This window comes from Lupinus angustifolius, chromosome LG07, assembly GCF_001865875.1.
Source record: "Lupinus angustifolius cultivar Tanjil chromosome LG07, LupAngTanjil_v1.0, whole genome shotgun sequence".
Lineage (NCBI taxonomy): Eukaryota > Viridiplantae > Streptophyta > Magnoliopsida > Fabales > Fabaceae > Lupinus > Lupinus angustifolius.
In genome coordinates, this window is record NC_032015.1 from 916300 (window position 1) to 942792 (window position 26493).

The 26493-nt window shown below is 32.8% G+C and overlaps 5 protein-coding genes and 1 non-coding gene across 9 annotated transcripts; 3 read left to right on the forward strand and 3 right to left on the reverse strand.

The window, feature by feature from the left end:
* Window positions 2376–3405, reverse strand: LOC109351503 (glycine-rich RNA-binding, abscisic acid-inducible protein-like). 2 transcript variants are annotated; one of them, XM_019592955.1, is made up of 3 exons: window positions 3225–3404; window positions 2711–2936; window positions 2376–2653 (listed from the first exon to the last, which is right to left on the reverse strand). In XM_019592955.1, exons 1-3 carry the CDS (start codon window positions 3336–3338, stop codon window positions 2505–2507), a joined length of 489 nt encoding a protein of 162 aa, XP_019448500.1. In that variant the 5' UTR covers window positions 3339–3404; the 3' UTR covers window positions 2376–2504. The 2 variants fall into 2 exon arrangements, with proteins under 2 accessions (XP_019448500.1, XP_019448499.1); XM_019592954.1 differs by having other exon boundaries at window positions 2376–2936; window positions 3225–3405.
* On the reverse strand, window positions 8047–8118 carry TRNAQ-CUG. Its single transcript has one exon. It is a non-coding gene; the product is annotated as a tRNA-Gln (tRNA).
* On the forward strand, window positions 10589–14225 carry LOC109351497 (transcription termination factor MTERF2, chloroplastic). Its single transcript, XM_019592946.1, has 6 exons — window positions 10589–11408; window positions 11786–12194; window positions 12416–12631; window positions 12877–12984; window positions 13417–13691; window positions 13816–14225. The coding sequence occupies exons 1-6, from the start codon at window positions 10723–10725 to the stop codon at window positions 14054–14056; spliced, it is 1935 nt and encodes a 644-aa protein (XP_019448491.1). The 5' UTR covers window positions 10589–10722; the 3' UTR covers window positions 14057–14225.
* LOC109351500 (phenylalanine--tRNA ligase alpha subunit, cytoplasmic-like) lies at window positions 14727–19742 on the reverse strand. The gene is made up of 17 exons (XM_019592949.1): window positions 19459–19742; window positions 19164–19379; window positions 19028–19084; window positions 18637–18692; window positions 18430–18522; window positions 18206–18296; window positions 17890–17927; window positions 17761–17799; window positions 16802–16878; window positions 16638–16722; window positions 16432–16528; window positions 16121–16217; window positions 15763–15834; window positions 15532–15598; window positions 15330–15455; window positions 15109–15163; window positions 14727–14932 (listed from the first exon to the last, which is right to left on the reverse strand). Exons 1-17 carry the CDS (start codon window positions 19603–19605, stop codon window positions 14879–14881), a joined length of 1467 nt encoding a protein of 488 aa, XP_019448494.1. The 5' UTR covers window positions 19606–19742; the 3' UTR covers window positions 14727–14878.
* Window positions 19703–21795, forward strand: LOC109351504. Its single transcript, XM_019592956.1, has 3 exons — window positions 19703–19937; window positions 20058–20176; window positions 21568–21795. Exons 1-3 carry the CDS (start codon window positions 19795–19797, stop codon window positions 21585–21587), a joined length of 282 nt encoding a protein of 93 aa, XP_019448501.1. The 5' UTR covers window positions 19703–19794; the 3' UTR covers window positions 21588–21795.
* LOC109351505 (uncharacterized protein At1g01500-like) lies at window positions 22726–25719 on the forward strand. Of its 3 annotated transcripts, none has more exons than XM_019592957.1 (3): window positions 22726–22821; window positions 23904–24725; window positions 25220–25719. In XM_019592957.1, exons 2-3 carry the CDS (start codon window positions 24018–24020, stop codon window positions 25445–25447), a joined length of 936 nt encoding a protein of 311 aa, XP_019448502.1. In that variant the 5' UTR covers window positions 22726–22821; window positions 23904–24017; the 3' UTR covers window positions 25448–25719. The 3 variants fall into 3 exon arrangements, with proteins under 3 accessions (XP_019448502.1, XP_019448504.1, XP_019448503.1); XM_019592959.1 differs by lacking the exon at window positions 22726–22821 and adding an exon at window positions 22910–23093; XM_019592958.1 differs by lacking the exon at window positions 22726–22821 and having other exon boundaries at window positions 23603–24725.

The following is a 26493-nucleotide window of genomic DNA, read 5'->3' on the forward strand; positions in this document are numbered from 1 at the left end:
GTGTGGGAGGTGCAATTCCAAATGTAATGATTTGTACTGCATTTTTTATTTGCATTTAATATCAGAATAGAAGTTTTTTTTTTTTAAGGACTGTAGTAGTGATGGTGAAACTAGAATTACACCAGATACTCACAATATTAGATGCTCCTTTTGAAATGATAGTCAGAGAGGCTTTCTGAAATTTTAGGAGCATGAAATAATCAAGTAGTTGAAAACTCTGTATCCATTCCTTTCTAATTCCCACTGCACATGAAATTAAAATGTAACTTAGATTTTGTACTTTGACATCTAATCATATTCAATAACTTAAATTCATGCACATTCAGCAAAATGTAAATGAAAGGAACTCAACCCTTTTACAATATACCCCTCAGAGAAAGAAAAAATGATCCGCATCATAACTCCTGAAATTATCATCTCAAGTTGCTGATAAGAATTACATGAACACATTTTCTTTATCCATTGACTAAGTAATAGCGAAACTATAGCTTTACAATTGTTTCAACAGATGTGTTAGAAAATAAAGAAAACTGAATCTGGTTAGAAACTACTAAAATAAATAAAATATTAAATTTGGAGTGCACCAACATAATCAAACTTGAAAAAGACTAGATTGCTCTCTATTGCAAGATTTAGATAGGGATAGGTCATAACGAGGAAGGGCAAGATTGGAATTACTTACACAACCAAATTGATTAGTAGATTGCAAGGTTTTGTTGATTTTATCATGATTGAAGCTGCTAACATCAAAAAGTTGCCGGAATATTCCTACTCCACCTTCGATTTACGCGCCAAAACTGTCATTGAGGACTCCCAAGTTGTGCCACTTATCAGGTAACAACAAAGACTGATATTTGATGTTGTGCCACTTATAAGTTGGTGCTATTTGAAGCTGCTTGTAAGTTGTTTGTTTTATTGTTCCTGTGAAATCAAGTAATTGGATCAGTGGTATCACTTATAATAGCCTGTGTTTGAATAACTCATGAGAAGAGAAAGCTGTTTTCCCAAACAGTTAGCTAAAACAATACATAGTTGGTCACAAGCCCACTAAAAGGTGAGATTTGTGTTAGGTAGCTGACAATTAACGTAAAACTTTGTTGAACTCAATGTTATGAATTAGGCAAAATCTCTGTAGTTACTGTCAATTAGGAGGGTCCTTATTTGATCTTCCTTTCTTCAATTCTGTATATGGTTGAAGCATAACTCAGTATCCCATGTGAGAGGGGAGTATCTCGGGGTTGCACTCATGAATACCGGAGAGAATATTCTGCAACGCAGCAATGAGGAAGTTGATGAAATTGTTCAGTATTTGGAGTCAAATGGAGTCAGGAAGAACTGGATGGGTTTTGTGATGAGTCCATGCCCTCAATTATTGTCTTATAGCTTAGAAGAAGTGAAGAACCGTTTGCAGTTGTACCAAGTATGGGTTTAAAACAGAAGGATTTCGTCAGTGGTTTTTGATTATCCTAATGTACTTGGCTACCTTACCATGGGAGAAATGAAGCACTCACTACCGTATTGATAATGTCTAGTAGTGACCCTATCAAACATAATAAAGGGGGATTGAAATTGTCAAGATTTAACGTTTAATTCGATATGAATGTTTGTAATTGTTTCTGATGAAATATATATATATAAAGTAATATGTTATAGTTGTAAATTTTAGGTTAATTACCTAGCATTTAAGGATGGCATGTAGCATTGATGAACCACGGATACCTCTGGTTAAATATTTATACTACCAAAGAATCACCCGAGATGGTATGAAGAGAATGCTTCCCTTAAAACTAATGATACTTAATATTGACTTAGAGATGACTATGGTGCCAAGGGTAAGCAAAAACTGTTGTTTACTTCATTCTTCTGTAAGTTTAGTGAAGCTTGTAATGATGACAGCTACAAAATCTAGCAGTGGTACATTGTTCATGATTCCATTTTGTAATCAACATTTCCATTCTTCCAGATCATAATATCTAAATATTACATTCTCAACATACATTACTAAGCTACAAAGACTTATTCCTACAAAAACTTCACCATCTGCCACGCGCGAGAAGAAATCATGCACCACCACTAACTGACCTGAATGAAATTGATACGACAGAACCACAACGTCAGATTAGATACCAAGTTCACAAGTTTAAACCTCCGGTAATTCTTGTTACAGTTCTCTAATTGATGTTAGTCAACATCAATGTTAACAACATCTCAACACAACCATACTTTCGTTCAGATTCAAGATTTGATGGCTAACTCTCTATCTCAGCTTAACTACACTATCAAAGGACTATAAAAGATGGATGTCAAAGCAAGTTATATAAGTTAAAAGAGTATAGTGAAAATTCGGGCTCAACAATTTCTCTTACTTTAATTCCATAGATGATACAGAATACATATAGATAGAGGACCCGATCAAAATAAGAAACAAATAACTCAAACTAACACAACTGAAAAACCAAATGATATTTTATGATGAAATCAACAACCCTAAAAAATTAGAAGCTTCAATTCCTCCACCCTCCATCGGATTCACCGCCACCCCTAGAGTAGCGTTCACCTCCATAGCCACTATCCCTGCCACCACCATAACCGCCACCACCACCACCACCATATCCTCCACCACCTCCGTTTCTGTTGTATCCACCGCCACCACCTTCACGACGACCACCACCATATCCACCACCACCACCACCATAACCTCCACCACCACCTTCACGGCGGCCTCCACCATATCCACCTCCTCCATAACCGCCACCACCACGGCCGCCGCCTCCGCCGCCACCTGAACCACGGGATTGAGCCTCGTTGACGGTGATGTTACGGCCATCAAGATCCTGTCCGTTCAAACCCTCAATAGCGTCTTTCAATGATTGCTCAGTTGCGAAGGTAACAAAACCGAAACCTCTTGATCTTCCAGTTTCACGATCGTTGATAATCTGAACACGAAATTAAACAAACGAATCAGATCTTGTACAAAACCGACCAATAAACGATAAAACCTCATAGTAACCGATCGATCTTCGCCTTATTAATAAGGATGAAGAAAGAACGTACCTATTAACAGTGAGTAATAAAAGAATCAAGTATCAAGAACAGTAACAAGAATGAAGAACAGTAACAAGTAACGCAAACAGATCAGAGATAAGTCACAGATCAGAATAGGATAACAAGAATCCAGATCGTAATCGTGTCAGATCCAAAGACTGCTGCAGCAACAAACGGACCTTAGCATCAAGAATTTCACCATAGGGAGCGAAAGCCTTCTCGAGAGATTCACTATCAGTGGCCCATGCAAGTCCACCAACGAAAGCACGGTACTCAACATCACCGGAAGCCATTGAAATAAACCTAGATAGAAGAAGAATTGAAGTAAGAAGAGAGAATGTGAAAAAACATTGTGAGGAAGAGGTGTTTATATAGAGGGGAATTGGTAACTAGGGTTAAGAAAAAATATCTGCTGCGGCGCATAATTCACGAGATTCATTTACTGCCCCAAAAATATCTTCCGCTTAAACTTCCAAAATATCTTCCACTTACGCCTATAAAATATCTAATGCTTAAATTACATATTTGCCCCTCACCTTTTTACCGAGTTATTTTATCATGTATTCCACTTATAACCTCTATTTTAAAGAATTTTTTTTTTTTTAATTGTTATATTTATGTTCAGCATTTTTTTATTTACGCATTACATGGAAAAAATTAATGTTTATATAAATACTATTGTTAATATAATAATAAATCAATGTAATCATTACCAAATATTGAAATATTGTTACTTTTATATATCTTTATCATATTTTCATCTGATATCTCTTCAGTTTTGGCTTATTTATAAATTTGTTTAGAAGTGATTTAAAATATTTTAATTCTTATCCATCATAATCATTATATTTTAAGATAATCAAGTTGTGCATAGATTATTATAATTATATATTAATTTATAAATTAATTTAATATCAAGATATATAAATCTATCTCTCCATCTTTCAAAAAATTTAATTTGTCGTTCATAAATTGTGATAGATTGAGTTAGTTTCTAAGTGGTTTATTTTTCTTTTAGCATGTTAATTCAGAAGTTGTATGAGTTAACATAATTTTTTAGTTATTTATTTTTTAATGTCAAACTCAAATTGTGTTGAATCAAGACGACTTTTAAGTAATTCAATTTAAAAATATATATTCCAACTCATAAGTGTTGTTTATTGACCTAACTCATAGTTGTTAATGGGTCTTAATATTGAGAAGGAATATTTATCATATACATATATCATTGTTTATATGGATTGTTTTATATAATTGGTTATTACAAAATATTCATGGAGTTTGTATATCATATTAACTTCTGCTTTTTTTTTTACTTTTAAATTATGGGACACTTTAACTCGAAGTTGGCTTGGGAGAAGGGGGTTAACTTTATTTATTTTGCTTATTTTCTAAAAAATAAGCTAAAAGTATAAACTATGTAGGTTTGATAATCAAATAAAATTATACACTCAACATTTTGTTGAAAAAGTAAGTCAAAATTATAAGCTCGGAAATCATGGGTTGGTTTATTTTTGGTTAATTTTTTTTCAATTTTTGTACATCTCATTTTACCTCATCATGACTTTATCTCCCCCTCATTTTTACTCTTTCACCAAACTCCATAATTATTCATATCATCACCATAACTTATTAAAACTTGATATTTGTGTATTATTTATTTTGTATAATTGTATAAATAACTTATTATTTATTTATTGGTTTTTATATTGTATTTTATTTTATTATATTTTCTTAGCCTTTATTATGTAATATTAAAATTTTATAGTAAAAATATATATGGTGGTAAATATTTTAAAAATAGTGTAAAAATCAATCAAAATAATCACAACATAAACAAATAACATCATACCTTTTTTTGTAATTTATTATATACAAAACAAACTTTCTACTTTGCTCAAACAAAACAAATTAATTTATATTCAATTTTCAACTAAAATGTTCAAACATAAATAAGTTATAATCTCACAATTTATAATCTAAAACTGAAAATATAATTTATATACCAAGCACACCCTTAAAATTAAAAATGTGAAATCTATTCATTTATTGCATTGAGGAGCACAATGAGTTTTTGGAGTGCTTACAAGTTACAAGTAGAATCTTAGACCTTGTTATTAAGAGAAATATTCCATTATAAAAATAATTCTAGAGTAACAATATTTTTAGATGGACGTTGCAAATAATTTTTTTTTGTTTCCTACCGGTATCCTCGTACTGGAAGTAATCATGTTCGAGTCGGGAACCTCCACAAGAATGGTTTTATACTTTCAACTTTTCAAGTAAATTCTAAAAAGAAATTTGGACGGTGAGGTAATTGGGTTGGATTTTTGGTCTAGATTTTAGAAAGGTGGTCATTCCACTTCAATTGTTGAGCTTATTCCATCTACACATCCTCAAATTCATTATTAGAAGTTAGGATATTCAAATATAGATCGAATGAAAAAAAGAAATAAAAAATTGGTCCAAAAAACTAAAATTGCAAAAAAATTGGTCCAAAAAACTAAAATTGCAAAAAAATTGAAATGGTTTAGATCATGTTAAATTGATTTTTAGAAAATAGACTAGTCCAAAGAAATTAAACTAAACCAATACTAATTACATATAAACAAAAAAATGAATATTATTTCATTTTGAAATCTAATTAACCTTTCAATAGGTATTCTAAAATACACATTTGTCATATTTTCTAATTGGTAAAAGTGTTATTACAACATTTTCTTATTGTTAATATTATGTTAGTATGCCATTGATGTTGTTTTCCTATTGTTTTATTTTTCATGTTGTTTTTATTTTTGAGTTCAAATTTATATCTTTAATGTTCAACTAAATGTTTGCGTTTATCACACTTGGTACTAGGAATTTTAGAGCAAACTTATTGATTTTTTTATGTGAATTTAATAATTTGAGACGTACTAAACTTATTATTTTGAAATAGATGTATTTTTTTAATGTGAACTTGACATTTTGAAAGTGTGTTAGACGTAGGGGTGTAAGTGGTTCCGGTTTAAACCGCGAAATCGAACCAAACCAAACCGCAAAATATGGTTCGGTTCGGTTTCGCGGTTCGGTTTGGTTATTTTTTTAAGGAACCGTTTATGTTCGGTTCGGTTTATGGTTTTAGAAATTTAGGAACCGTTAGAATCGAACCGAACCGCATATTAAAGAAATATATACTAGGGATTAAGAAATAATATTTTTATTATTGTTTAAATTCTTCAACCAATTTTCTAGCTTAAATTATCAATTTTTTTGTGAATTTTAGTATTACATATGTTACTAAATTTTTATTAAGTTAGTATTATATATGTTATTAGTTACTAAAATGTTTTCTAATGTCTTATGATTTGGAACATATTTTCCAATTTTTGTGATATTGAGTTTGAAACCAACATATATCATATATTGTTATACATGTATTGTTACATGTGTTACTAATTATGAAATGTAAGGTTATAAATGTAACTATTATATATTTAACTAATTTATATATATGTTACCAAATTTATAATCTTTTTATATATGTAACTATTATATATGATTCATAATTTTTTATAATAATAGTAGTAATGTTTATCCTTTTATGATAAACAATATCTTTTGTAATATATTTTGAATTATCAATTGATAAAATATTTTTTTATAAAAAGTAAATGTAAAAACCGTGGAACCGAACCGAACCATTGAAGAGCGGTTCGGTTCGGTTCTTATAGTTAAAGTTGCGATTAATTGAGCGGAACCGAACCATATGTTTTTGATCGATTCGGTCACTAAAATGCACCATAAAATGCACCATTCCCCCATGGAACTACAATTGCATCTTTATCCAAAGTCACATGAAACAATCTAGACGTATTGTTTTTTAATTAAAAAACTAAACCAAACTTAATCCAAACCATATATAAGATTTGGATCGAATTTCTTAATGTATATCAACCAGACTGAATGATATGACACGTCATTTATGTCTTTATACTATATAACTTTTTGCCTAAAAATTGATCAAAACTGACTACAGACACCCTTAATTAGAAGTAGATTTGATAAATATGTAACATGTATAAATATTCACATACTTGTATGATATTGCAAAAAATGACATTTAAAAAAAATAGAAGTGATTTTTTAAAAACAAATATTGAACTTGTGATTTTTTTTTAAAAGATGATTTTCTTCAAAAATTCAAAAAACATTAAATGCATTGGATATCCTCAATCCAATCTATTAAAATAGGGTCATAAATAGATTAAAGTCCAATCCATCAACTTTGTATGAATTTAACAATTTAAAATATAATTTGATGAATTTATATTCATTATTAGACAATTGTTCACTAATTTGTTAATCTAATTGATTCATTTATTATTCACAATCACATGTTAGTGTCTAGGCATGAGTAAACAAAGTTAGCTAGATTGAATTTGCTCATTGGTTAATGTCTTGATAAGGAGTTAGATTTCCATTAACATGGTGACCTTCTAATGGCTTAAGATTTTAACTATCTTTGTGGATTTTATAGGGTATCTTATCACTTATGTAGTGTAGGTTCTTTTGTTTTCTTCCATAGACTTCACATCCATGCTAATAAAAAAAAATTAATTAATAACATAGACAATTGCAATCCTAATATAAATATGTACTAGATTAGAGAGGTTAATGTATTTCCATTAAAATCTAAATATACTAATCATTTATTATTATGAGTTTATTGAATTATGATTGATCACTGGCTTGGTGAAGATAATAGACCAATGACTTGTTGGACTAACCATTAGACTACTTATGAGATCGTCTCACTTAGTTCATATTAAAAATATAATAAATTAATAATATAACACTACTAATTTACATCATCAAACAACATAAATTTTGCACTTTAATTGCAAGAAAAGGACAAAAAAACTTAACTAAACAAAAACAATTTCATTCCAACTTAAGTTAACAAATAATAATTATAATTGCAATAATGATAAACTTAATTATATAAAACAAATAGCATAAAGGTCCCACCGAGATTTGAACTCGGGTTACTGGATTCAGAGTCCAATGTCCTGACCACTAGACCATGGGACCTTATTATTTGAAGGTTCCGTAATATTCCTTATATATAATATGATATGCTTGTCAATACAAATAATAATGTTTGATAAATTAGTATTTTTAGAATAGCATTTTATTGGTAGATTAAGGAATTTAAAATCATTATGTACTTTTAGTCTAATTTTTTGAAATGTCAAAATACTCTTGTATTATTTTTATTTAAAAATCAATAATAATAAAACACATAAACAATTGATGATAAAATAATATTATAAAATCTCAATACTATTTCCGTTAAAACAAAAATTTAAACTACAGTAATGATATTAGTGAAGATTCAATAATAATTTAAACACATAAATAAATTTTATTGGAATATTTCAAACTCTTGCGATATTTTTCCATCTTCACTCTCTCTTATTTTCGTATTCTCATTTTTTATCTCTCTTAGTCAGATAGTATGTATAATTGTATATATCCCAACATAACGTGAGATGTTAAAGGAGAAAAACGTTTTTTCCACTCCCTTAAACCAATTGGGCTTTTGATACATTGTCAATAAAGAGTTCCACAGATTGGGGACAGAAACAATCAGCCTGGTCTTGGAGAGGACAAGCACCAAGGTTAAATAGGCACGACAATTCCTGTCAACTCGTATTTCTATTTTATGATTGATATTAACGCGTGTTTTGTGTTTCTAATGTCTATTTTATTCTATCCTTAACATATTATGTAGGACTAAGATTGATGATTAAATATATTAAAAATAGAGGTTATTATTCTTTATTTCAAAGTGTCTAGTGTAATTTAGTAAATATTTTAATTAAATGTAAATTTGTATTTAACAGTAATAATTTAGAGTAATGTTTAAAATTATACTAAATCACAATCAAAATGAAATAAATAGAAAGGTAAACCATAATGAGAGCACATACCATAAAAGACTGAATGCTAGCATACTCACAACAATTGATCAACTTTGTAAATTATATGTCAGTTATATGTGAACTCATTACAATATACCATCCACAAATGTCAAAAAGTTTAGTCTTTAAAATCATTTAAAAAATCCAAAGCTTAGAGTTTGGTTAAAAATGTGCATAGACATAAAAGTAAAGTGATAATGATTGAAAGTTGTAGCAAAAATACAAAATAATCTACAAATAGAAACATGCAAGCCTCAGTTCCAATATAATACTAAGTTACTAACCCAAAAGTATATGATAGAATGTCACTTTATCTTTGGTTGGAGGGTAGACGAAACACTTCCCCTACCTTAAAATGTTATATGTCATTGATTTACATTAACAAATGTGAGTTCAATGAGGAAGGAAGAATTCATAACACTGAAAACGTTGGAATTTAAAATCATCGAGGATGATAAATGACATTTGCTTCCCGATGATGGTGGAAAGAGAATAAAAAAGTTATTTGGAAGGTTAAATGTGATTTTTAATTATGAAAATTGTATTAATTAATTAAATATTTTTTTAATAAGAAAGTTACATGTAGTTTTTTGAGAAGTTGAAACTACTATAATAATTGACGGTAAATCAAGGAAGTAAAAATTACTCATATTTAGGTCTTTATAGTTTAGATTTTTAATTATATTTATTGGATTGTATATGATTTTTGGTAAAAATCAAAAAATAATAAGGGCAAAATTGGGAATAATAAATTACATTATGGTAGGATGATTATATTGTGCTTTGACTTTAGTAAGTAGTATAGTATATATGACAAATGATAGTTAATTGTAAAAATGTAATTCTATGTACCGTACATATTTGATATATTATTTATTATTATTTTTTTAAAACTCATAAATTGAATACATCTTTTTCCTAATCCTAACTGCCTTTACAATACGTGTTTAGCGTCAATTTTACATATTAATAAGTAACATCTGATATATACATGGACAAATATATAATTCAGTCATTTAATTTTTATTTTTCTTGAAATTCAACCCATTAGACAATTTTATCTAACAAAAATCATAGATAAATTTGGTGTATGAAATTTGGGAGCACATATTCATATTCTCTGTAAATTGTGTATCACTCCATATATCATTATATATAATTGGTTATAAAAAATAGTTAAATATTTTTTTTAATTATTAAATATTTTTTTTTGACTAATCAGAACTTATAGAATACGAAGTGAATCATTTTTGACATAAACTTTCCCGTTAGTGCAATAGTATTAATGATTGTACCAACATGCGTTGGTTCAAGTGGTACATGTATGATTTCCCTTAAGCAAAAACCCGAATTCGAGTATTGTGGATGGAAAAATGTTCGTTGAGAGAGTTAGCCCCACGTACCTGTGGATGTTACCAGCTCGGACATGATTGCCTCTAGTGCGACGATACACGTAAGAAACAAAAAAAATAAAAAAAGTAGTATTATTAATGATGGTGAGCAAAGTGATGAATAAATTGACATCTTCATAATCAAAATTAAACGATCTTAGGGAGTAAAATGAAATTTGACTTTATACTAAAGTGCTTCTTCACTAACGGAAACAATTCTATCTGTCATGGCAATAGAAACAGTGAAAGTGAAGAAGAGTGGCAATAATGTTAACTCTTATCCATAACCATTAACCATTTTCAAAACCTTAAACTAAGACATGTTTTATTCATGTCAGAAATACAACCTTTATGTTCTACCTCCATGTTCTTGTATCCCTCTCAAATCCAATTCCATTTCCACCATTTTCAACTCTCAACAAAACCCAAATGAACATCAACAACAACAACAACAACCGATTCTCCGCAAACACAATTCCAAATCTACATCATTTCTTCTTCACCATCTTTCCCAGAAGCATGATTCTTCTTCCCAACAACAGCAAAAACAACTCATTCCAAAACCCAGTGACCTTCAAGATTCTATGCCCCATAAAGAAAAGGTTCAACTTTTGGAACTTTCCCTTGTTAGAAAGAGAACCCCACAATTTCCTGGCTCTATATATGCTCAATCCCCTAGTGACCCTGATGTGGGTTCTTCTCTTCCACCTCTACGAACCCTTTTTCAATCAACAAGTTCTCATATTGATGATGATGATGAGATTATCATGCGTGCTATTGAAATTCGAAGGAAGGTAACTGAGGAAGTTTTCAAAGAAGCCATGATGAGGAAGGGCAAGTTTGGAATTACCTACACTACCAATTTGATTACTAGGTTGCAAGGTTTTATTGATTTTATCATGATTGAAGCTGCTAACATGAAAAAATTGCCGGAATATTCTCACTCTACCTTCAATTTACGCGCCAAAACTGTCGTTGAGGACTCCCAAGTTGTGCCACTTATCAGGTAACAACAAAGACTGATATTTGATGTTGTTTCACTTACAAGTTAGTCCTATTTGAAGTTGCTTGTAAGTTGTTTGTTTTATTGTTCCTGTGAAATCAAGTAATTGGTTTAGTGGTATCACTTATATTAGCGTGTGTTTGGATTAGCATATTTTGTATTCGGAATAACTCGTGCGAAGAGAAAGCTATTTTTCCCAAACAATTAGCCAAAACAATACATGGTTGGTCTCAGGCCCAATAAAAGGTAAGATTTATGTTAGGTAGGTGACAGTCAATGTAAAACTGTGTTGAATCTCAATGTTATGAATTAAGCGAAATCTCTGTAGTTACTATCAATTAGGAGGGTCCCTATTTTATCTCCTTTCTTCTATTTTGTAGATGGTTGAAGCATAACTCAGTATCCTATCCTCGGATAGCAAAGCTCATTTTAATGTCAAGAGGAAAATTTGAGTCCATAAGGAATCGTGTTATGTGGTTGAAGTCAATACATGTGAGAGGGGACTATCTTGGGGTTGCACTCAATAATGCTGGAGAGAATATTCTGCAACGCAGCAATGAGGAACTTGATGAAATTGTGGACTATTTGGAGTCAAATGGAGTCAGGAAGGATTGGATGGGTTTTGTGATGAGTCGATGTCCTCAATTATTGTCTTATAGCTTAGAAGAAGTGAAGAACCGTGTGCAGTTCTACCTAGATATGGGTTTAAATCAGAAGGATTTCGGCACAATGGTTTTTGATTATCCTAAAGTACTTGGCTACCTTACCATGGAAGAAATGAAGCAAAAGGTACATTAATTTTTAACAATGAATTTCTCAAATTCATGTTGCAAAATCTTCTCATTGTTTTCTGATATTTTACTACTTTATTCAGTTTTAGTAGTATCCCTATCAAACATAAAGGAAGATTGAAGTTGCCAAGATTTAATGTTTAGTTTGACATGCATGTTTGTAATTGTTTCTGATGTATACCCATACAAAGAGTAATATGCTACAGTTGTAATTTTCAGGTTAATTACCTAAAAGAGTTTGGGCTTCAAACTGAGGATGTTGGCAGATTGCTAGCATTTAAACCGGAGTTGATGGCGTGTAGCATTGATGAACAATGGAAACCTCTTGTTAAGTATTTTTACTACCATGGAATCACCCGAGATGGTATGAGGAGAATGCTTACCTTAAAACCAATGGTGTTTTGTATTGACTTGGAAATGACTATTGTGCCGAAGGTATGCAAAAACTGTTCTTTATTTGTTTCTTCTGTCAGTTGAGTGAGGCTTGTGATGGGCTTGACACAGCTATAAAATCTAGCAATGGTACTTTGTAGTTCGTACATAGGTACCATTTTGTTATATTTATTACCATTCTTCGAGATCATGGTATGTTCTCAAATATAGACATGTAATAGATTGAGAAATAAAAATTTCAATGGTTTCGATATTGTTGACAATTTGTTACCTACTTTATCATGAAGGTACGATTTTTTCAAGACATGGGGGTTCGAGATGATGCAATTGGCAGCATGCTTGTAAAGTTTCCCACTCTACTCACATACAGTCTCTATAAGAAGATTAGGCCAGTGGTTAGTCCTTCTCTTTTGTAACTAAATTTTTTGTCAGCATAGAGTTATTTTTCAATCGCCTCACTGCTACAATAGTATTTTTTTTTTACATATTTGAAAAGAAAAAGTACCAAAAGTCTCCCTTAATACTGTGTTCAGTAACACCAGCTACATGGTTGGATCCTCAATTAGTTTGAGTATATTCTTGTGCTGTGATATTTATCAGTAACCAATTTCATACTTCCAATTTTCAAACACATCTAGCCTAGCCACATTAAGAAAGAATTGGAATTTGTTCATCAAGAGCTACTCCCCCCCACCCCATATAGAAGTGATAACTGTTTATACATAATACATTGATGGCAATAATTGTGTCAATAAACTTAAAAGTCTTAAACCAACTTGTCTAGAGGCCTCGATTGACTCATATGCTGAGATTTGAATTTCATATAGATCATATTCTTGATGACGAAAGCTGGAGTAAGTGAGAGAGATATCGCCAAGGTTGTAGCTATGGGACCTGAGCTTTTAGGATGCAGCATAACAGATAAACTCGAAGTAAATGTAAAATATTTTTTGTCTCTTGGCATACGTCTCGGCCAATTGGGTGAGATGATTGCTAATTTCCCAATGTTGCTCAGATATAATATCGATGTCCTTCGTCCCAAGTACAGTTTTTTAAGGAGAACCATGGTCCGGCCTTTGGAAGATATCATTGAGTTTCCAAGGTATCAAATAACTATATTTTGATGATAAACAATTTGCAAACATGTTGTTTCATTCCTTATGTTTCTAAATCTATTGCAGGATTGTGTTCCATTATCTAATATCTAATTCTCTTGCTGTTATCAGGTTTTTCAGCTATTCTCTTGATGGTAGAATTATCCCTAGACACAAGGTTCTGGTGGAGAATCAGATTAATATTAAGCTTAGATACATGTTGGCTTGTAGTGATGAAGAATTCAACAAATTGGTGAAGGATTTAATTAGAAAGCGCCAAAGGTTTCAATCAGCTGGGATGACAGAGGATACTACTCATCCCCAACATGTCATCACTAGGAATAATAGCACTACTGAACGCCATCCTCAATGAAAATATTATTGCTCTGAAAAGAATAGTGGTGGTTGAGTTTATTGTAATTAAAGTTTAAAGCAATATAGTAATTTTACTATTTTATTTTCATTGGCCAAACAAGTAATTATCAGAAAATCACAGTTCTTCTAAAAGATGGAGATACTAAATGACTTTTTTTTGTGCTACCAAAAATATCTCCTCACCTTGTCGTTCTCAGGATTTTGACATTTGCTCATAATTCAGCTTCTAGATGTGCCTGTTGTACTAATTGCTATTCTTTTCATCCTTGTTACATTAACAGGCTTCATTTGTTGTAATTACCTGTTTGTTCTGTTCTTCAATTTGCCTACTTTTTTAACTGATTATTATTGGGTTTGGTTTTTATTGTTTTTAGCAGTTGCAAGGGAATAATTGGCTGTTGTGGAAACGAATCTCAGCACTATGCACTACCTAATACTTATTGTGGCTATCTTGGTTGCTCTTGTACTTTTTTAATCTCCCAACATCTATGACAAATGACTGCATTGTGCACATAATCTAAGACTGATATTATTTTTAAGATAAAAAGCTTGCTTACAATTAAATGTGCTGAGAGCATGCTTGAGTTCAATTCTTGCTGCTAGAGTGCTAGTAATATATATCACCCCAGGTGATATGTAATACTAATGTAAATCATGGCTGTAACTTATGACATGCTAATGATCCTTCAAATAAGAAGGTAACTTCCATATCAAAAATCTCCACACAGAAATTGAAATAATCTACTGTATTCCTCTTATCTTCCAGAAAAATAATGTTGAAAATAGTTTATAAATGAAAAGAAAACAGAGAGATTTTTCTTTATTCAATTCCAAGACGACATATCGGGTTTTTCTTCATAAGGCCGAGATCCACCTGCACAAAAAATGACAAATACAGGGCTTAGAATAAAGCATCATTTCATCAATTTAAGAAAGAACAACTAATTATTGAAAATGAGAACAAATCAATCAAGCATTTTACATTTGAAGGATAAAATAATTCCTAAATGGATCTGTGTTTAGTGGTTTACAGTTATCTATTAAGAATACCTTATGTCCAAAGAGATCCCTGATGTTATCTATCCCATATAGTATCATTGTTGGCCTGTTTCCAGGTAAAAGAACTAGTCAGAATCAATTTCCATGAATGTATTGTACAAGTCATTGGATAGCAAAATTGTAACATAAAACAATAATTTAGAACTTCGGCTTTAACAAGTTCATTCATTTCCTTCCTAGCAATTATGACAGTGATCCCAAATTTCTCTTACCTTTCAAGGGAAAGACCCCATGCAATAACTTGGACATCATCAGGAAGTCCCATTGGCTGCAACATTTCAGGTCTGAACATGCCAGAGTTTCCAACCTCTACCCATTTTTTAAAGCCTTCATGATAACTGATGAAGTACTTCATTAGCATGTTATGTCTGAGAATACCAAGATAAGGATAATAATCATTACAGAAAAACACACCTGAAAATCTCCATGCTAGGTTCAGTGTAAGGGTTATATGCTGGTTTGAACTTCAGCTTGGTCATGCCTGAACCCAATAACAAAACTTAGTTTTTTAGCTAAAGCTAAACAATAGATGAATATGGTACTAAAGCCTATCCTTATCAAACTTGACTATGGGCCATATTCCTTTTAGTTTATAATTTATATTCAATACCTAAATCACACTTTCTCAGTATAAGAGAGCATTACCCATGCGTGAGAAGAAATCATGCAGTACTCCTATTAAGTCACAGAGAGTGAGCCCTCGATCACATACAAGACCTGAATCGAAATGCAATGTCAGAATAACAAAATCAGGTAAGTTTTTGACAAGTTTAGATTCCATGTTTAAACCTCTGGTGAATCAAACCAAAACACAAGCTGAATTACCAACTGCAGCGTATTTTAAAAACCTCCACCCCTATTTAGTATGATTTGAAATAAATTCTCTTAGTAGAGCCACTTTAAGAGATATGTCTATCAAAGGTGCACCTAATTCATTTGCAAGATGAACAATTTGAAAGGAACTAAAGCCCAAGGGCCTGTAACTTAGTTCTACCTCACATACCTTCTATCTGGTGGAACTCAGCAAGATGAGTTCGATCAACTGCTTCGTTTCTGAATACACGATCTATAGAGAAATATTTCTTTGGAGTAAAAGGTTTCTGCAAGGACAATGAAATGGGAAAACAAAATGAATGCTACAAGCTATAATGACGACCAAGAACTTACAACTTATAATAACTTATATGTGTGGGAAGGAGGGTGGTAAAAAACAGAAGACAGAAGCAAAGTAAAATCGTCTGAATGACACCGAACACCATGTAATCATATGCACTCACAACAACATGATTCCACCAAATTCAGATAGTTGCAAACCTGTGCCAGCTGGTAAAGCATCCTGGAGGAAACTGCAGTTGTGTGGGTCCGCAGGAGGTTTTTATCTGCTTCCTCTCTTTTCCAGTCATATGCATATCTACAAAGGAACAAATCATGAGGCTTCCCTGACAAACCATTCTGGAACTAATCCTTCTATTGATAACTAGCCAATGCTAAAAGTTAATTGAGTGTTCTCAAGTTCATACCCCCGAGACCCATAACCACCAGTTTCATGAACTTGCTTCACCCTCTGAACATAGTCTTCTGGTAGTTTGTTCGTTGTTGAAGGAGCTGCAAATGTATGTCTCATTGTGAGCAAGTGAAAGTATAGAACATTAAACTAGTATAAAAAAATCAAGGCTTTACTAACTTTCCAAAAAGAATGTATCATGTGAATCACGAGCAGGGTGTTGTTGGGGCTGGAACAAGGCATCAAAGTTCCAGAAGCTGCCAATTAAAACATCCAGACGTTAATTTAAAGGTGAAATCTGACATGTGCTGCTATGTACATGATGAGTATAATACATTGAATTTCAATACTTATAAATTCTAGCATTTAAAGAATGCATCTTAAGGTTACTTCACTCGCAATTTTCTATTGCACTGTTTATAGAACACAAAATAAATCCTTTCCAGATCTCAATTCACTGCAGCCTTCTTTACAAGAAAGAACAGATGATTCAATTCTGGTTTGTAAAAAAAAAGCTCCACCTGTCACCTAGTCTCCACACCATTCATAGCCCAAACAAAACAAATTAGAGAATATAGTACTATATTTGAATAAATGTTTGAAAAAGAATCTATAGCTGTATTTTTTTCTATCTTGTTTGCTGATTGCGGAAAAAGAAATTCTTAATAATCCACAAGCTAATCCAATATTCCGTCATACTGAAACTCAGACTAGTGCATATTGATTCACTACCCATGATTTTGGTGCAATGAAATTTTATTTTGGGGCTGAAATTACCAGTCCTACTATAGGAATTTCTTTGATTTAGTTCTTCTAAGGCCGGCTTTGTTAATGTTACCAGGTTACAAACACTCGAAAACTTTCGATTTCCACTTGCTTGCTTGAAAGCATCATTAGAGGGTAAATTGCTTCTTTTTTCCGGATTAAAGTACATATCTTTTATTGTTGAGACTTTGAGAGTCTTCTTTACCAAATTTCAATTATTATTATTTGATCCTATAACACTATTAAGTTTATTGCATTTTGTATGTTCCTCAAATATTTCTTTCAAAATATAGTTTCCACATGCTTCATGTCTGATAGGATGGCAAAAGGAACATAGGTTTAAGATAGAGTATCTGCTGATATGAAACAATTACCTACTCTCGACGAAATTATTGGTCGGCATCTCCTCAAATCTGCAGCACCATATTAATATTACAAAATGATAAACAAGAAAGGTGAAACAACTATTTATCATAAAAGACATCAACAATGATAGGACTCACCCCATGCAGAGGAAAATTTGTTTCAGTTGAGAACGTACCTGAAAATGGAAAAGTTTTCAGAAGAATTGATCTGAAAGCTTAAATATTTAATATATATCATCAGGAAAGTTAGTAAAACTCTCCATATCAAACTGAAAGGAAAATACACCAAAACTTTAATTTTATGTCTTCCTGATTGGATATTCTTGATTGTAATAAAAATGTTTATGGTTTTTATGTTCATTTAATCTTAAATACCAAAGGGGTATTTACTATTTCTGTAGGTATGACCGTATGAGGAAAGGAAGCAAAACTGAGAGGGGAAATATCTCCTTGCCTTCAGCAGTGGATGAAGATGACCACCCTCAAGGGGCTGACCTTTAGCGGTGTAATTGTATTCCTTGAACTCTAACTCCTTCCACTCACCACTGATGTAAAAGAATAATATTATGGAGTCAATATTCATATGATTCAAATTCACTAAAAATGTCTTACGAGAAATAGAAGATTGGTGCAAAGGTTTTAACCCTCCTTCATGTTGAGTTTGAGCAAATAAAATACCTCTGAAAATTATCCCGAGTTAAATCAGTGACAACCTGCTTTCTTTTTGGCGCATAGTTAGGACCCTTTTTCACTGAGTAACCCTTCCACGTCCTAAATCATGAGATATCAAGAATTTTCCCAATATTAAAAGAAAGGTCATGTCATTCACTGGAATTCAAGTATATCTCTAGACTCATTAGCACAACCAAATAAAACTATTATTACTGTGGAACAATAAGCTTTCGTGCTTTGAGTGCCTTGATATCATCTGAACCAATGCCCTGCATTTGCCACATATGACATAATCTCTAATGAGATACGCAAATTTGATACGGAAAACTGATAAAGAAAATGATAAACAGCCGATAGGAAGAAGAAAAATAACATAAGAAGGCAAACATTAATCCACCTAAACAAATAGAGCTATACATGTCCTATCACCTAAGGCTTAAGTGCAGGTGCACCTCAAAGGTAAAAGTACGGAAAAAACCCCTTCCGGCTAAAATGATAAAACAATCATTCTATTATCTTAGAGACAGCATGAGAATTAGCAACAATTTTTTTCATAAAAGTTAATACTACAATCCTAACAAAAAATAAAACATTTATGCAGTACCTGTCCTTGTTGTATTTGAAGAAGCAGGTTTTTGACCTTATCATCAACATGTTGGAGCTACATTAACAAATCCAATTATCAACATAGTAAATGACAAAGTTTCTCAAAATGTGAAGTAAAGAAACATAATTGTTACCTTTCTAGTGATAAGTTGTTTACCCAAATCAAGCCATTTGTTCTTAGCAGCTTGGGCACAACCAATCTTGAAGAGTGAAGAACCCACTTTCTTCAAAAGTTCATCTTTAACAATACCCTCTTCTGGTATTGCCAAAAACAATTGCACTTCTGGTGATCCTGATACAGCATATGTATTTCCCTCATCGGTTAAAACCCATGATTCCCTTTTAATATCCTACAATAACACTTCAATTCAATTCAGTTCAGTTTCAATTTTGAATTGAATAGCGATTGATATTGATTCAATTTGTTACCTCAACATCAACGTATCGAAAACCGTAGAGACTCTTTATCACATTCACGATCTCATTATGATCGATGTTACGTTCAGCTGCGAATTCCCCTGAATCTTTAATCTCATCGTTGTGTTCCAAATAACCTAGAATTGCTTCTTCTGCCATTTTCACCTTTTCTCTTTCGCCACTACTCAACAATAGTACAATCCCAATAGGTTTTTCACTTCACTCGTCTCAGCAGGTTATAAACCGGGTCGGATTAACGAACCGGTTTATTTTGGGTTTTTGAAATGGGCCAGGCCCAATTTCGAAATGTTAGGGTTTAAGGTGTTGAAGGAAATTTGAGTTAGAACAATGGCTTCTTCTACGGTGTGTAAATCAGTAGTGAGGGTCGCATCAAGGACCCTCGCAAATGGTTCCAAAAGCTTCACTACAAAATCTTCAAATCCATTTTTGTTCTCTTCTACTTCATCAACAAATATTCCTCGTGCTTTAAGGTACACATTTATTCTTACCGTTTTTTTTCTGTTCAAAGGATTTGAAGCTTTATTTATATAAGAAAAATGGAAAATTGAAGTAGTGTATTGTAATGGCGTTAAGTGTTGTTTATTATGAAGGATTTTGTCGGTTACGGGAAGCGTTGAGTCTTTGATGCCTCTTCATAGTGCTATTGCGAATGCTAGACTCACTTCCAATATTGCCCTTCATTCCACTTGCTGGAATATGCTATCCCAAGGTATATTTCTTTGTTTCTCTTGGATAAAATCGGAATTTAAGTTTATTTTGTGCATTCTTAAAAATTCTAGCTTAGGATTGTAATAATTAGTTGGTAATATTAGCTTACAAGAATAAAGTATCTCATCGTAGTAGGAGATAACTTGTCTTCTCGATGTGACACAGGTACTGTTTTTGTTTAGTTTTAGAGATATTTTTTATAGAAAATGACTAAATATGACACATGTCAAAATCTTAAAGATCGAAGGAGATAACTTGTTTCCTTGTACCCGGATAATCGGATATACTTTATTCTCTTAGCTTATATGTTAGTTAGGTTATAAGCCATGAAGTTAGAAACTACCGCATGTAGCATGCCTAATAGGAGCTCTTAAAGTTGCAGCGTATTGAAATAAGTCCATTTACCAAACATCAATTTGTTGTTGATTCTTGTGATCTTGTCAAAGAAGCTAGTAGCTTGCTTATACGCACGTATAGCTAAAAGAGCGACCTTAGTTTGTGAATCAAATTTTGGATGACGGAAATGAGATTTGAGTTCAACTGGAATTCCTGTTTTTATTGTGTTATACCAATGATACCATTTTCCTACTGGCTCAGAGGTAGTAAGGATCCTAGAGTTGATGGTGTCGCGCAGGGCATGGGTTCGTTACTGCCCCTTCTCGTTTTTGTTTGTATCGACCAAAAAAAGTTCGTAGACTAGCAATTCTGCAGTTATTTACATGGAGTAGAGATGCTTACAAGTTTTCTAATCTCAATGATTATGGTCTGCAGTTATTGTCCATTGTTAAGTTGATGTCTCTTAAAGACTCGTTCTTATTGTTTAGGTAGGCAACTTATGTTTTCTTCTGTCCTTAAGGTGTTTGATATTAACCTGGCGAGAAAGGAGTTTCTAAACTTGGCTGTTGCATGTAATGTTTTTGGTGAGTGAATAGCAATGATGGTCTCTGTGTAGTGTCTAGTGTCTATTAGTGATGAGAGGGGTTGAGATAAATAAGAATTAATTAGTTCGCCTTTATAAGAAACTTATTAGTGTTTTGACGAAACTAGTTCCATGTACATGAAGAAGAATTTGGTGGGGTATGAGGATTTGCTATGTTGGCATTCCCACACGGCCACACCATGTGAAATACTCTGAAATTTAAGAGTACCATGTTTGGTATGAAAAATTGAAAACGAAAACTCGAAATAAATGTAAGACTTAGGAGGCTAGGAATATGGAGTTCTTGGCTTTCTTGGCATCTTACATTCCCATGATTATGTTGACATTCTAAAAATACACACTTACCAAATTCCTCCTCAGCAGTATCACTGTCAAATGGATATCCAGATATCTTGATATTCTTGTCTTCATTGTGGCACTTCTTGACATCTTTTTTTTACTTTCTTGCATAGGACTTGAAAAAACTTTGTGACGGGGCCGCCGGATCCATTCGAGGTTGAAGATAAAACGGAAAAGAGACAAGTTCTTGGTTTTCTTTTCTGTCTCACCCTATGCGGGAGAAGAACTTCAAACATTGAAATCTTGATCATTGTATTGTGAATCACCTGCTTACTTGTACAATTGAATTTCCTTATTCATCTTAGTATAGATGACCAATGTGCTGATAAACATTTTGTCCAAATGGATTTGAAAGGCTTAACAATAAAATGTTAGTTTCTGTGAGGATCTTCAATTGATATGAAATTCATTGTATTCGTAATTTTGTGATTAATATTGTAACTTGGATGATATTAACATCTCAATGGTCCAAAACCACATCAACTACCGTTCATATCAATACACAAAGAACTATCCATCACTATCTTATATATGATATTGGTTTATTTTCAGATAGTCAAATATGTTGATAAATTTTATGGTGGTTACAATCATATTAAAATTTTAAACACATTGTGGATATAGATCTTTTGTTTATTTAGTATTTTCTTTCTTCTACAAAAAAAATGATATTCATAGGTGCTAATGTATCATCTTTATAAGGTGAACAATCCTGTAAGCTTTAACAATTTTTGGGTCATAATAAAAAATAATCACTGAAGCTAAGAATGGCTTAGCCAATTTAAGCCTTTGTAGAGTGTCAAACATCATGTTAAAGATTATTTGTTTTTTTCCATGGAACGTTGAGGGGGAAGTAGGAAATAAGGAGGGGAAAATAAGGTTATTTGGGATCCTTGGTTGATTATTTTTTGCTTCCCAGTGTTATCCTCACACTTGAGCTTGAGACAATTTTGTCTAAATCGAAAACATTTATTGATATGTGGGGCTAACTCTCCCTGCGGATAAGACTCGAACCAGAAATCTTGTTTAAGGGGAATTGAACATGTATCACTTGAACATTCACCCATTTGGCGGATACAGATTAAGTGTTTATAAAAGTTATTGTATCCTAAGATAACTTACTTTTTATGAGAATGTTCAAGAATCAAGTCTCGATCATAAATATACATCAGATTTATTCTTTATTATAGAGTATATTTGTTAAAATATAATATAATAACTTGTGGCAAAAGTAACACGCCCTAAATACAAAATTAAACCACGCATATATATTGATTATAAGTAATTAAGCAAGTATACCTGTCTCTGACCCCTTTCATTGTTATCGCAGAAGCACCATTATTGGAAGAAAAAAGGAGAGAGATCAGGTAAAAAAAACTCTTCTTTTTTCTTCCATTTTACACTCTTGCACACCCTCTTGGATAAGATTTTGATGCAGAGGGACCCATTCCTTCTATTAAATTAATAGTATTCACACCCGTTACGTCTTTTTGTTGTACCAAAACGGAAACCAAATTCTCCTTTGAATCTGGCTTATTCTCTTGTTTTGGTATATTCCTGATTGATCCTAAGATCAAGCAAATCAAGGGGAATCCTTGTTTGTGAGATCTGAATCCTCTTCGTGGCGTCGATTCTGGGTGTGACCCAAAAAGCTTTCTTTTCTTTGCTCTATTGTTAATCACACAATAATCAAAATTCGTTTTTTATTCTGTCAAAGTTATTAAGATACAAAGATATTTTGGGTTGTGGGTGGTAATTAAATAAGGTTTTTTTTTAATGTTGCATCAATACATCATGCTAGTGATGGTTTTGTCATGTTCCTGTGACGTTACTTGTGTCGTGTCTTTCTGTCCATTCTCTTAAAAATCATAATCTGTGGAGAGGAGATTCAGTTTCTTTACAATTTTTCCTCTTCCCATTGGTTTTGTTGCTTTTTAGTTTGATTCACTCTGTGCATGTGGTTAAAATTTTCGTTTTTTCTTCGGCAAATTAGTGGGTTCTCTTGGATGAAAAGTACCGAATAGATAATATTTTTGGGGAATTTCTAGATTTCTCTACTTGTCTCTCTATTATCCTCTTTTTTGTCTGTTCTTTCTACAGTTTAGGTAACTGTTTATTTTTCTGCTCACTGTTTTATTCTCTTAAAATAATTATCTTGTTATGAGTTGAACTGGGCTTGTTTAATTGTATTGTTATCAGTGAGCTTTACTTAGTTGCGAATTTCATACTTTTTATTTTTTTAATCTTACTTTGATTCATTCACTTATCTAGTTTAATGCTTTTAGGCTAGTGAAGGATTGTGTCCTTTGTCTCTGTTATGTTATTAGATTTAATCACTTTTCCTTTTCTTGTGTTGATACATAAACTCCTTATGGTTTCCTTAGATTGATCCTCCATTATCTCCAGCTTTTCTTCTGTGAATTGATCTGAATTCACTTTGTTGATGCAGGCTTTTGTGCTGCCTATTTAACTGATAGTTCGGTTTAGTGTTGGCACAAGTCGTTGGTCTGATTAAAATGAAAGAATTTGAGTCAGGTGCTCAGAATAATTGAACTATCTGGCGATGGAAAATTCATATAAGGCTAATGGGCACGGGCCAGCTGATAATGGATACGCTGTCGCGAGGCCGAGGCGCTCTTATCAACCCTCCATAAAGGGGTCATTACCTTTGCTAGACATAAGGGTGTTTTATGTAAGAGTTTGCAAGTGCGAGCTTGATGATTCTACTCCCGAGGTTCTTACACTGAACCATGTTCCTTTAAATCCTGACACCCTTCTCAAAGTTAATGGTGTTCGTTCTAGTATATATTCTGATGGGATGTCGACCCTACTTAAAAGAGACAGGGTGGATAGAAAATCAGAAGAAGTTACATTTGTAAGCACTGATAGCATAAGGATGAGTGGCAGTGTGAGGTTTGAGGTGTTTGATAAAGATCTTCTGTTGCTCTCTGGGGTTTTAGAATTATTTAATAGCAATGGTGTTGTTCGGGAGTCAAGTTACAATGAACAAAGCTGGAGCATGAACTGTGAATCATATATAATTCCAGGAACCAGTTTCTTTAAGGGGAAGCATTTGATGTTGCCAGGTGCATCTCTACCTACAATTGAGGTCTACATTGCTGGGTCCTTCTCGGGTACTCCGATTATCTTAACAAAGACCCTGCAGCTTAGTTCTCAGAAAAAGCATGCAAGGAAGGGGGTCTTGAATTCAATTCCAGAGCAAGAAGCAAGTGAAAATGGGAAATACACTTCTTCATCGCTCACTTTGCAGGTAATTAGTGCTTGATCAATTGTTTTTGGCGAGTTTCTTATATTTTCCTGTTCTGCTGTGTTTGTTGGTTCATAAGCAAAGTTCACCTTTTGCTTGTTTTGCCTTTGACTTTGTTTACTGTCTTAATGCATTTTATTGAGTTATTTGAAACATGAGATGGTTTAACAGATATATGCATTTGTATCTAGGAGGATGACAGGACTTTAGAGTGTAGGAGATAGAACGTCATTAAACTACCCTATAACCGGAAATTTTTCAAGAAAGGGACATCGTTCATGCCCGGTCCTTCATTTAATACATTTGGTCCCCTCTTAAGCATTTACAGTTAGTTAGCTAATTAGCATCATCACATTTCTACAGAGTGTTGGAAATTTCTCCCATTTACAATTTGTCGAAAATCGACAATATCCAATTGAAATCTGAAGATAATCCCTTTTTTCCCATGAAAGTTAAGACCAACAACCCATCTTAATATTTATATGCCAATCGTGCAGGACCCAGATTACCTCGGCCACAGACCGGAAGATGAGGATTATAACAGCATGTACTCTACAACAGCATATGCAGATAGTGAAGATGGAGAACTTTCATGGTTTAATGCTGGTGTGAGGGTAGGTGTTGGTATTGGACTCAGTGTTTGTCTGGGAGTTGGCATCGGAGTTGGCCTGCTTGTAAAAACCTACCAAGGCACTGCCGGCCGCTTTAGAAGACACCGATTCTAAATACGCTTTCTTTTTCTTCATCTCCATCGAAAGACAACTATCCTACTTCTCGGGTCCATCTCATCTCCCTCCTGATCCAAAGACAAAAGTGCAGGAAAAGTTTTTTTGTTTGTTTTACAGTTTGTTTGTTTGCTTTATGTAATATAGTTTATTTTTCAGCTAGTTGTGATCTCAAGTAAAATAGCAAGAAATTTTTCTATTTTCTGTCCCACTTATAGGTAATGACATGATCTAATTTAAGAGAGAATACTTCTGATTTTCCTAATGATCATGGCAATTAACCTTCAATAAATTGACAAAGGGTTCTTGTCTACTTCCTATAGTTTTTCTCAATTCATTTTCATTTCCCTTGCCTTGAGCAGCAAGGCAAGGTCCATAGCAGCAATTGGTGGAAAATGTGGCATTACTATCTAACATCTCCAAAAAAATGGAAATCATAAAATAAGTTTTTGCCATTTTCCTTTTGACAATATTAGATATGAAAGTTAAAATGTAAAATCAGTTATCTTTCATTTTATGTACAGTTGTGGCTGATTGTACAAGGTTTGCTTCATAATAGACGACCTTTCTTCTTGTTGTTCATAATTGAAGTTAAATAAGTAGCTTAATATTGAATCCAAGTGGATACGGGAGCACGTCTGATGTCCCACGATGTGGGTTATTTGTTTGAGACAGGGATTGGGATACCGTTTGGGACGGGTGATCTCTATCCATACATAGGAGGTTGAGTTGGGTGAGCATGACGCAAAGTGATGGATCCTCATCAAAATGGTTATGCGGATCAAACCATTAATGAATTTGGACCCTAGGAAGGATGTCAAAAGTACTTTGGCAGAGTTTGATGAAGATACAGAATTTGTGGAAATTTAATTCAGATGAAAAGCATTTTGGTCAAGTTCATGAGTTAAAATAGTTGGGTGGAATCCACTATTTGTAAAATGTTAAAGCTTGTGGAGAACAATAATGCATGGAATTGGTGAGCACTGTTCCACAGTTTGTGTCACTACATGTGTCATGTGCTTGTGATTGATCAGAAAAATATTTAA